Source organism: Micropterus dolomieu, linkage group LG14 (genome assembly GCF_021292245.1).
Source record: "Micropterus dolomieu isolate WLL.071019.BEF.003 ecotype Adirondacks linkage group LG14, ASM2129224v1, whole genome shotgun sequence".
In the NCBI taxonomy this organism is placed as follows: domain Eukaryota; kingdom Metazoa; phylum Chordata; class Actinopteri; order Centrarchiformes; family Centrarchidae; genus Micropterus; species Micropterus dolomieu.
In genome coordinates, this window is record NC_060163.1 from 14,135,340 (window position 1) to 14,148,036 (window position 12,697).

At 39.1% G+C, this 12,697-nt stretch overlaps 1 protein-coding gene across 1 annotated transcript in view; it reads left to right on the forward strand.

The window, feature by feature from the left end:
* Positions 1 to 12,697, forward strand: part of LOC123983506 (protocadherin-15-like) — a 216,791-nt gene that overhangs the window by 167,018 nt on the left and 37,076 nt on the right. The window contains exons 27-32 of the mRNA XM_046069766.1: positions 3,015 to 3,142; positions 8,600 to 8,830; positions 9,091 to 9,179; positions 10,815 to 10,991; positions 11,415 to 11,633; positions 12,361 to 12,369. Coding sequence (XP_045925722.1) covers positions 3,015 to 3,142; positions 8,600 to 8,830; positions 9,091 to 9,179; positions 10,815 to 10,991; positions 11,415 to 11,633; positions 12,361 to 12,369 — 853 coding nt within the window. The remainder of the gene's footprint in view (positions 1 to 3,014; positions 3,143 to 8,599; positions 8,831 to 9,090; positions 9,180 to 10,814; positions 10,992 to 11,414; positions 11,634 to 12,360; positions 12,370 to 12,697) is intronic.

The window sequence follows — 12,697 nt, forward strand, 5'->3', positions numbered from 1 at the left end:
GAAGTGCTCTAAAACTTCCTGGTAGACGGCTGGGCTGACCTTGGACCTCAGAAAACACAGTGGACCAACACCAGCAGATGACAAGGCACCCCAAACCATCACTGACTGTGGAAACTTTACACTGGACTTCAAGCAACGTGGATTCTGTGCCTCTCCTGTCTTCCTCCAGACTCTGGGACCTTGATTTCCAAAGGAAATGCAAAATTTACTTTCATCAGAGAACATAACTTTGGACCACTCAGCAGCAGTCCAGTCCTTTTGGTCTTTAGCCCAGGCAAGACGCTTCTGACGCTGTGTCTTGTTCAAGAGTGGCTTGACACAAGGAATGCGACAGCTGAAATCCATGTCTTGCATACGTCAGTGCGTGGTGGTTCACTGGAGTCAAGCACTGACTCCAGCTGCAGTCCACTCTTTGTGAATCTCCCCCACATTTTTGAATGGGTTTTGTTTCACAATCCTCTCCAGGGTGCGGTTATCCCTATTGCTTGTACACTTTTTTCTACCACATCTTTTCCTTCCCTTCGCCTCTCTATTAATGTGCTTGGACACAGAGCTCTGTGAACAGCCAGCGTCAATGGTCGTCTTTTGGACAGCTGTCAAGTCAGTAGTCTTCCCCTTGATTGTGTAGCCTACAGAACTAGACCGAGAGACCATTTAAAGGCCTTTGCAGGTGTTTTGAGTTCATTAGCTGATTAGTGTGGCACCAGGTGTCTTCAATATTGAACCTTTTTACAATATTCTAATTTTCCGAGATACTGATATTGGGTTTTCATTAGTTGTCAGTTATAATCATCAAAATTAAAAGGAATGAACACTTGAAATATATCAGTCCCTGTGGAATGAATGTATACATTATACAAGTTTCACTTTTTGAATGGAATTACTGAAATAAATCAACTTTTTGATGATATTGTAATTATATGACCAGCACCTGTATGCCGATATTACAAAATTGCATAACTGTCCAGAATTTAACTCTAATATCAAACATGTTTGCAATGATCAAAGTGGCCAAATAAAGCTGGCGTGCAGTTTGGAAGATTGAAGATTTTATCTCTAGAGTTGCAGCTATTTCCAGACTCTTGTGTCCCAAACTCTGGTACCCAGTGATCTGTGTAGGTCAAGTCAGTTTGAAGTTGTACTGAACCGGCTGTAATCTGAGCACAGTCATTCAGTCTTTAATTGTATTTCTTTTTGTACATTTCTCTTTCTTCAAGCTGTCTTAATTATCTTTCATTTATATCCTCATTTTAATCTTTACAAAAAAGTATTTCCTTTCAGTAGCATGTGGAAGGAAAGACAGACCAAAACAAGTTATTACAGTTTTAATTGAAATTACAGCTAAAGTGAAAATGACTCTAATTAGTCTCTAACTTGACCCCCTCTATCCTTCTTTCTTCCTGCTTCTTCTCTCTGCCTTTTTATGACTGTCTGCCTCTGCTGGTCTGTCTTTCTCTTTTCTCTTTCTTCCTTTCAAAACATATCTGCATTCTTCTTAATTGATGCACAGCTCCCGGGTTTCTCCTTTCTTCTTTAATTATGGTGTTTACCCCATGCTGTTCTCATTTCATCCAACAATTTGAATTTAAGCCTTCTGCGAAGATTAAAACTACAAATCATTGTAGTCATTAGCAAATCTCTTTCAATTCTTTTTGGTATGCATTTTAATCAGGTAACAAATCAATAGGATTCTAACAATGTGTTAATCCGGTTTTCTAACTGAAGTGAAGGTTGGAATCGCAAATAGACATTTTGAATGGTGTCTCATTGGCTGTTGTAGATAAGCAGATTAATGTTTGCATCTGCTTGTTTGCATTTTTCTTTTTACGTGACAAAGATTTTTATGTGATTTTGTTAGTTTTTTTCCTTTTGTTTTTCTTGGAGAAAAACTTGAGCAGTTCACAATCCTGGGATTTGTTCTCTCTTTCTGATACATGATTCACCCTTTTACAGAGTTTGGTTGATGGGACTGTGTTGCAGTTCTACGTGGGTATGATTCACATTTCCCTGTTTTTGGCCAGATAAGGCTGAATGTGAGTCATTACAAGCTGCAGTCATTGACTTTGATTGAGAGAGGCGCATTGTGTTATACTGAATGTGTAGCTCGAATTCCAGTAATGTTGAATCTATTTTTTCCATGCAGTATGTGTGTGTAATTCAAAATACCACTTACAGTATTATTGATTCAAAACCTAATTTTTTAAAGGCTTTTGACTTAAATCAAATAAATAAAAAATAAAATATATATCAAATAAAAAAAATGTTTTTTCCCCAAACTTTAACTTTGACTGTTGCTTTTATAGTCACGACTATTTCAGTGTGTAGAGAAATGTTTAAGATTGATTTGGACTTTAACTCTCCTTGTCTGTGTGTGTTGTTCTCCTGCTCCTCTTTGTTTTCTGAAAATGCTGCTGATCTCCTCATGGAAATGAGCTGTAACTTCGGCTGTAGAGTTTCTACTAGGAGAGGCTGCTCAATCATTGTCAGACCAGTTTTACACTTGCCAACCTGTGCAACCTATAGAAAATGAAAGCAACAGCAGCAACAATTTAGACCTGCACTGTAGACATGTCAATATTATCACCTGCAAACAGAGATAGTACTAGCTGCTGCAGTTGTAATACCTGTGACACCTGCAAGAAATACAGTGGCTGCAGGCAATGCAGGAACTATGACTTCCCCTGCCTGTTTTCTTGTCCAAACGTTGGAGTACTACTGCAGGTTCAGAAACTACTGGAGCTGTAGCTGGATCATAATGGCTGGTCTTGGTTATGGGTGATTTACATAAATGATAATATTTGTCCTTTTTAATTCATTTCATGCATTTTATTGTTTGCCTTTTATCCCCATGTCCATATAACTTGTTCTCTTACTATAAAACACACTTTGTGAGTCTCTTGAAACAACTGCAATAGAAATTCTATGCAGTTCATCAAGCAGCTCTACACAGCCTGTTTGCCAGCAAATGTCCTTCACAGAAGCTTCCTTTTTTGCTTTTTTAATGTGTGTCCTAGCTAATACAGCTAAGGTGGTGATCGATGTCCAGGACGAGAACGACCACTCGCCGGTTTTCACCACATCTCTTTACATCGGAGGGGTTGCAGAAGATGCTAAAACCTTCACTTCCATCTTGCAAGTACAGGTACAAGCAGCCCATCTTGAGTCACCTCTATACTCACATGGCACACTCCTCACTGCAACATATATCGAACAAGTTATTTTAATCTTGGCGGTGTACTTAAGCCATCAGAGCTCTGTTCACTCACAGGGTGCATGTCTGCCGCCACACGTCTCACTTAAAAGCTACGTTTTGTTTGCTGCTACAGCCGCTGCTGCTGCTATTCATATAGTATTTTAATAGCTCCACCTCCACCCCCAGTAGTCCACTATCGTTGCTCTCCAAGACCTCCAAGTGTCCTTGTGGGTAGTGACGAAGTCAGAGCTTAGACGCCAAACATTAATGCTGTTCATATTCCACATTTACATAATAATATGTTCCACGTGAGTTAGCTGACTGAAATGCTATTGCCTTGCAATAATTAATATCTTGGTAAAGCTTATGGTGTTCAGTTTTTGCTGAGATTATGTCAGAGAAGTTGGAATTCAACTGTAATACAGCTTTTTTAGGCTACAGCATATAATATTGTTGCATGCATTGCTTTGCATAAAATCTTCCTTTTTCTTATGTTACCAGTTCTTACATAAAACAGTTTGCCCGATGTGAGGCGCAAAATATTACAAGTTGGATGCAAAAGTAGCCCAGCCATGGCAACTTTCCAGCACAATTCAGCTTAGCTCAGTGTGTATGTGCTTCCAGTGCCCATGTGGACTTGTGTCCTTGTATTTGTGTTGTTTATTTTAAAGGTTCAGTGTGTAAGTTCTAGTGACATCTAGTGGTGAGGGTTGCGAATTGCACCCCCCCCTACCCTACCCAAGCGAACAGTGTAGCTAGGGTGCCTGAGACAGAACAAAGGTGTCATCTATGAGATAAAAGAGATTGCCAGTCAAGAAATTAGGTTTCTATACATAGATGTGTTAAGAAATTATATAAATTATGTAAAACCATATGTTTTTTTTTTTAAATATTATTTTTACTTTCTCATGAATAAACAACAGCCACATGACGAAATGAAGTGCTACATGATGTCTCATACTCCTGTAATACATCATTTTACTTCTTGGGAGGGTTGGCTCATCTGGACTAACATACCAGAGAAAATGAAGAAATTCACATCACATCTAGTGTATCAAGTATGACCACTGACAGATAACAGGACAATGTAAGCCTCACTGTTTCTGCACCACAGTCCATTATAAACCACATAATACATGAAGTTTATGAAGGCATTGGCTGGTGAGAATCAAGGCTCCTCTGGCTTTGCTTAATTAGATAAGCAATCTGCAAATATTACCAAAATGTCTTTTGAATTTTTTGAAATACAACAGAAACACAAAGTAGTACTGACAGACATAATTTCAGCTTGTGGTAAAACGGCGCAATGTTTTTAATGGGTATTTAGCATGTGAAATTACAAATTACATATTTGTGTGCACAGTGGGAAGCAATATCCAGTAAGTTTTTTTAATGCAAATTTGGAAAGTATTTATTATTGGTCACTTGATAGGCACACGGTCTTATTATATATCACCATTAGCAGTAAAAAGAAATACATGTTTTCCACCAGGGCAGTAAAATGTGAAGTTTAGCTGCTGATCTGAGCTTCCCTGCTGTTACAGTTTCATTACATATAATATTCATGATCTGTTTGTCTCAGGAAGGTAATGGCACATTTCTGTCCACATAACAAAGCTATAACAGAGCGCTGGAGAATAACTACATGAAATTACAATCCAACTACAAAAAGTTTAGCTGGCGGATCTGAGCTTCAATGCTGGAAGCTGCGGTTTTATTGCCAGTTAGTGATCAGCTGATTCTCACAAACATAACATACAAAGCCAAAAAAAGAGCGCTGGAGAGAGACAACTACATGAAAATGAATCCAATTAACATAAAACCACAAGCCAAAGCACAGCGCTGAAGAATAAACCAATCCAACTAATAATAAATGTTTTCAGTAAAAGTTTAGCTGGCTGATGCTTCCATGCTCTAACCTAACGTTACGGGTTTTATTGCCAACTAACCTTACTGATCAGCTGATTGTCTCGCTAACTAACGTAACCAGCAAAGCCAAACCACAGGCTGGAGAATAAGTAGGCGACATGAAATTAATCCATATTTCACACACTGACATGAGAAACACGTCATGTCTCTCAGTGATTATGGCCAGCTAATAGCTAAAGCTATCAAACTTCTGACAAAGTTAATTACCTGTCCAGCAGAAAACAGACAACTTCAGCACCGCTTTGAAAACATCTGTCCCACATTAATGTTATAGCCTTCCATTTGAGAAAATCCACAAAATCCATGATTTTTGCCGTCAGCCGTCTGTCCCGACTCCGTCTGGCTGTCGGCTCTGAACTAATATGACTGTAAACAACTCAGGCTGCTTTCGTGTTATTAGAATGACCCAAAATGGGTCACAGAGTCTTATCTGTTTCAGCCTCTATCTGAGAAGTAGCAATGAGCCTTAATGAGCCTGGATGCATGAGTCTTTGGCAGAAAAGTATGTGCTTTAATATTTTATTACCGTTTTTAACATCATTCTTAGATATTCCTGCTTCATTTGATCATAGACAGCGAGAGTGATGGGAAAGATGAGAGAATAAGGGAGAGCATATTTCAGAAAATGAACTTTTCTCACTCACTCTCTCTCTGAGATTTCAAGTTATTATTCCTCTACTGCAAACACCTGAGGCAGTGGTTTTGCATGTGAATTTTCAGTGTTAAAACTATATTTGGCTGGAGCTGCTTTACAGTAACCCACTCTACAGTCACCTGACCTCTTTAAATACTTGAGCAGGCGGACGGAAAGAACTGAGAGCCTGCTAGTAGGCTCGATCACCACAGGGAGAGGCAATGGATCTTTGAGGTTGGAGGTTGGAAGGAAGAGCAAAGATTGATGGGTAGATAAAGATAACTGGCATCCTGCTGAGAGACAAACTGACCGGACAGAAGAAGGCAGGGAGGACATACATGATTCATGGGCAGATGAATAGATGGAGTCGGGGTATGCCTAGAAAGATGGACAGGGATGCTGGCGGCAAACTTTGCCAACACGCAGACGAAAGAGTAAGTGAGACAAAGTATGAAGAATAAGTTTGAGACATTTGAATTTTCAGACTCAGTGGCTTCACTCAAGTATAACTAATTCCATCACATCTGTCTGAAGCACGCTCGTTGTCTTAATGAGTTTTGTGTGTGTGCGTGTACCAGGCTACATTTTTTGTTATCCGTGTATACTGCTTCATACAGGGCTGTCATGCCTCCAGAGTGTACGTGTTCAAGTGCACATGCAGGAGTTCGGTCCTTTTGTCCCTCAGAGGATGCCAGAACACAGACTGATGGGATTGCAGATGAGTCTCAGATTAGTAAATCTACTTGCTACATGCAAAGGTTCTTTCTCTAAATAAATCTTTTTTGTCACATTTTATCTTCCCAAGGCGTTTCTGTCACTTATCCCACCACAACCAATGCAAATCCAGAGGGGTGGATTTTAATTACTAATTCAAACTTTCCCTTTTAAAGTCTGTTCAGACCAAAAATGGCCCTGCATAAAAATAAAAAAAATAAAAACTACTGCATTGATTGCTGGAGGTACAAGGAGAGAAGTTTACAATTTAAAATCCAGGAAGTCCAGTTTAAATAATACATTCATGAGTTTGGTTGAGGTTTATCACAGCGATGATCATTTTATTCTTTATTTTTATTTTATTCATGACAATCTGAAGGTTAAACAGTAAAAATACAGCAATCATTTCACCTAATAATCTATCTAGAATGTGGGATAGTATGTATTTGACTGGCAAATGCAGTACCTTGCCAGATGTGTTGCCTTTTTCCACATTGGCACTTCAGTGCTTTCATTGACATTAATGGGGAGCTACTTTATTTTTTTCATACAGTGTGTTCGCTTATCTCTACATGGCCTTACTTAGCAAGTGATTCAGTCATCTTGTAAAAATGCTTTTGAATGAGGCTCAGGTGTGCAGGGTGCAGACTGTGAGTGGTTGCCTTTAATGTGGCTTTCACATTGTTTCTGTCAAAATGAGCAAAATACTGGATGGGGAGAGCTTAAAAAGCGCTGAAATGTTGACAGCTAACTAAAGTGCTTTGCCACTGCATTTATTTTTGAGGATGAATTGTTTTGCTACAATTAAAGTGAAACAAATGGGCTTTTTATTTTAACCTCCAGCTGTCAGTCAAAGCACATTATAATGCGGAGTCAAAAGCTATGTTCCAATTCCATACTACATCCTAATTGTATTCAATATATACAGTATGCTATATACTCGTAGTTCAGTCCTCATTTTCCTCAAGTTCCCATTTCACCGCCATCCAGAATTAGTATTTCTTTTTACAGTTCTAAACTCACGGGTTTTTAGTATCCACACTGTTTTAATTATACTTAATTTTATCACTCAACACCTGCTTAGTAGTTGTATGTTTGTGGATTTTCGACACAGTTATACTCTTTCTAGGTGCAAAGAAAATAGTCAGGTCTGTACTCCACACCTGTGCTGTTGTAATTCAAACAGGCGGTTGATATTACTGCAGATATTAATGTATTGCTGAAAAGTTATCCTAACTGTGCTATGCACCTCTGCAAATGAGAACTCAAAAAAATGGATCTGTACAATTTTTTCTTCTCTCATTCCTCCCTCCTCTCCTTATTCCCCCATCTTGCTATATGTATGCGCCTGTGTTTCCTTTATTTTTTATTTTCGTCTTTGCTTCCCTTTCCTTATTTCACGGCCATAAGACAACTTTTTTGTGTGTGTGTTTCTTGCTATCACAGTGTTACCTTTGATGTGGTGGGTGTCTCAGAGCTGAATATGTAGTCTGTTCTCCCAGCCCTTCTTGTAAAGACCTGGCAATAAATCAATGTCTGTCTGAGTGTGTGTCTGTGTCTGGATGTGAATGTGAGGTTTGCGTGTCTGAGCGAATGAGGGAGAGACTTGATATTTAGCCAATATGACAGAACAGATGAATAGACCTGCACACAGCTCAAAGCACCACTTTACCCCCTACTGCTGAGTCAGAGTACTACATCAAACAATACAAGTGCTGAAAGTCTCAGAGCAGATTTCCCCCAACGAGAACAAAAACAGAAAAAAATACATCCAGTAAAAGCAACAATATTATGTGGCCTTTTGGTGAGTGAGAAATACAAGACAGGTAAGATATCAGTCCTGGGCCTTATCAGTATACATAGCAGTGCTGCGTATTGATCAGCTGCTCAGACACATGGAATCAAACAATGAGGAGGTGAAGGGCTCATCACAGATCACACATAATTAAATATTACAACAGCAACAGTGACTTGATCACAGTGCTGTTTGTGTGGATGATAATGATGATGATGGTGATAATGACATTTCATTATAAAAGTGGTTATCATGATGTCATTGCAGTGGTGTCATGGTGATGATTATAATAATGACAGTGTGTGTAGTGATTCTTATTGCCCTCATTTTACAGGCGCTGGACCGAGACACTGGTAACTACAGTTCTATCATGTACCGGCTGATCATTCCCCCACCTGCTGGGAAAGACACCAAAGACAGCAAAGACGGCTTTGTCATCGAACCATACAGCGGCGTGGTGAAGACGGCAATCATGTACCGGAACATGAGGAGGTCATATTTTAAGTTTGAGGTGGTTGCTACAGACAACTATGGTCACGGACACAGCAGCAAGGCAGAGATAGTGGTGTGTATATATTTTTCTACATTGGTGGCAGGTTTATAATTGTTTCCTATAAGGAGGTTTATTTCTTCTTATAATCTGCATTTCCCTTAATTTCAAGATTTATGATATGTCTGCAGATAAAAAAACTAAATTTCAGTTGTGCCAGTGGTACTGTAGGTGCTGTCTGATAAGGCTGTGAAATCATTCACAGCTGAACATGCTGCTTTCAGCTTAATTTAAATGCAGAAATTAGTTGTATTTACATATTTTCGGTTGTGTAGGTGTCTGTCGTGAACCAACTCGACATGCAAGTGGTCGTATCAAATGTCCCCCCAACTTATGTGGAGAAAAACAAAGACAAGCTGCTCAGGTAACGTACATTACATCTTTTTTTTCTTATGTATTACATTACATTTACTCATTTAGCTGGCAGTTTTATCTAAAGCGACTTACAATTGCTATACATGTCAGCGGTTGCACACCTCTGGAGCAACGATGGGTTTTGCTCAGGGACACAGTGGGAATTGAACCTGGGTCTCTCAAACCAAATTCCTGTGTCTTATCCATTGCGCCATTGCCACCCTATAATAAAATATATTAATAAATCACCTAAACATCTCTTTTAGGAAGTCTACTGACACTCTTATCTAGAGAGCAGGCAGTTTCAGTTCAACATTTACCATCAATATTGCAAATGCTGATGGACACCTTGTCAGCTGGACAATTGACCCTCTGCTTATATAGAATTTATTGTCACAATCTGGTAGACAAACAGCTGCCCACTCTCCTTGAAAAAGTATATTGTATATCTCAGAATATGTATTTTCATAGTGCAGTGATATGGATGAAAAACACCTTGCTGTCCGTGTGCAAATTGTCACTGTAGGTTAACAGTCATAGAATACTGAATTAAGCTTTAACATTGATTTCATGGCATTTTAGATTTTACAGTTATATTACACAGTTATACCAGTCACTGGTTGTCTTTATTTAGTTATGATGTGTTTTCATAGAAAGGACTGAAGCTGTAATTGCTACCATGGGGAAATCAACATGACTTGATAAAGAGCACGAATAGTCTTGTGTTTAAAAATAGTGTTTTTTATCATAATGAAGTGTCCTAGTAAGAATGAAGTTCCCACAAAGTTCTCACACTGAACCCACACTGGGACTGTGATCGGGACAGACATCAGACCGCCACAGCTAGACCACCCGAGCAGACACTGTCCCTGTTAATGTAATTAAAAAAAAACAGACCAAGCTGTGCTTACAGATGTTGTTCATTATGTGTTGTTTTTTTTGTCAGTATTGAAATGAAGGGCACTAAGATATCCAGGGTCTAGCCCAGATCCTTGTATGCAAATATGAAGACATATTTTCCCAGGCATGTTTTTTAGGATACATTTCCACATTGTTGATTTTTTTCACCTGTTATTTTTACCTATGCCATCAGTTGGCTCCTTTGCAAAAACATGTTCATTCATTTGAATGAAAGGCAAGATGTTAATACTAACAAACACACACTGCATTATTCATTATATGATATCATATTTTTGCCATGTACACACCCCCCAGTGGCACCATCAGACCAAAATTGTCCTACAGCTCAATCAGGTTGCTGCTTTATTTTGCCTCACACACATAACTTGATAATCATGTTTTAAAGCACTTACTGCCTTTTTGCTCTGCCTCACTCTTTCAAATACATACACACTTGCACACGCCTATGAGGGACCATTCCTGCTGTGAGCAGGTGTTTCTGGGGGGACAGAAATCAATATTTCACAGCACGAGTCTGCATAGCTGACAGGATGAACAAAATGTGTGTGTGGGTTTTGTGTGGCTTTTTTGTGTGTGTTTGTCTTTGCATGTTTGTAAGCACATGCTTGTGTACACAGAAGTGTATTTTTGTATTAATGTTTGTGTGTTTTGGCCATGTCGACATGCTGAAGGAGTTAAAATAGTGTGATCCAATCAATCAAAATCCATAATTTTTCATCCTCAGTATTTTGGAACGCTACGTCCAGGAGCAGATACCGGGTGCAAAGGTTGTCGTTGAAACCATTGGTCCCCATCGCTATGGTGATGGAATGGAGCAGGAAGACTACACCAAGTCGGACCTCATGATTTATGCTATCGACCCGCTGACAAACAGAGCTGTATCTAGTCAGGAGCTCTACAAGTAAGAACTTTGCCAACAAATCCATGAAAAGTAAAATGGCAGCTTTCCAAAAGCTTTATATCATAAAATGGGACAGGACCTAACCTAAATTACATCGCAATTAAGTCATTCCTAAATTAGTGTGCTGCCATTCATACAAGTTTTTAAGGCATTTTGTTGAAGTCAATCTTGTACTTTCTGGTATCTTACTCAAACAAGAAGAAAAGTTCTTCATTCTAACTGGGAAATAGACAAACAAATAGAAAGCTTAAAAGATTTGCCAATGTAACAGAACTCAGTGGGCATGTGTTTGTATGATCTTAGCGTGAAACTGGCTGACCACCATGCAAACACCCATTGATGTTCACATCCCTTGCACTGAGTAATGTGTTTATTGCCAAATGTACATAGTGTCAGTTACATGATTGGGTTTCTCACCCCAAGGTTTCTCGATGGTAAACTCTTGGACATCAATAAAGAGTTCAATCCCTTTCTCCCTCCTGGTGGACGGATTTTGGAGATCCGAACCCCCGAAGTGGTGACCAGTGTAAAGAAAGCTGTGCAGACTGTGGGTTACACAGAAGGGGCGCTTTTGGCTCTGGCAGTTATTATCATTATCTGCTGTGTCCCCGCCATATTGATTGTCATTATCACCTACAGACAGTAAGTATAAATTACATGTAGAATTATTACATTTTGTGTAGAGTTTGCAATAAAAATGGCACTTTTATCAGGGACTTAGGGAACTTAGACTGAATGCGCTAACTGTCCCTCTGATGGGCTTGTGTTTAAAGGATATGCAAAGAGTGTGTGTATGTGTGTGTGTGTGTGTGTGTGTGTGTGTGTGTGTAAATATATATATATATATATATATATATATATACATATAAACAAACAAACAACGCTGGCAATTTCTCCCACAGGACATCCTTTTGAGCTATTTATCATTTTATCACCTGTGTCAGCCTGGCAGCCTGTCCCTCAGTGCCAATTCTAATAGTTTGTTTAGCTAACCACCGTGAAAGGCTATTCATTTCATCCGTCTCCTGAACACACATAAACAAGCACGTACACACACACACACACACACACAAACATTTAAACTGGATCAGTGCATTTTGGAGAGAGCTACTCATCCTGCTGAGAAAGAGAGACACAAAACAGACTGAGGAGAGGAGATTTGAAGAAAGAAAAACGGTACTAGTCATCAGCATAATAATCACTAGTCTCTGTAGCTAAATGACTGTAATGAAGACCAACTGTCCAACTTGCTTGTAAATCACAATAAGTAAACCTGGCTAACAAGAGGTGCTGTGTGATTTATGGTTCAGATAATCACTAATCTTTCTCTCTTCCCCGTCCTCTCATCTGCTGCGTCTATCACCGACAGATTCAAAGAGTGAGTACTGCTTTCATATTCCCGTACTAAAGTATTAATGTCATGGCTGTCTTAAACACCTTTCACTGTGATTAATGTGTAGACTTTCATTGTACAATAAAATGGATGAAGGGCGGTGAAACAGAAAGGACAGCACACAATCAAACAAATGAATCCTGAAAGACATTGAATGAGTCAATGTTCAAGACTGATGGTTTTATTATCTCTGCATGTGTGCTAGAGAGAGATCGTTGATATCATAGGTATTCAAATGTACCCTTCCTTGATTCCCTTGGTTTTGCTGCTAGAGCCTTATTTAGTTTGGTGTATCAAATACAATATGGATAAT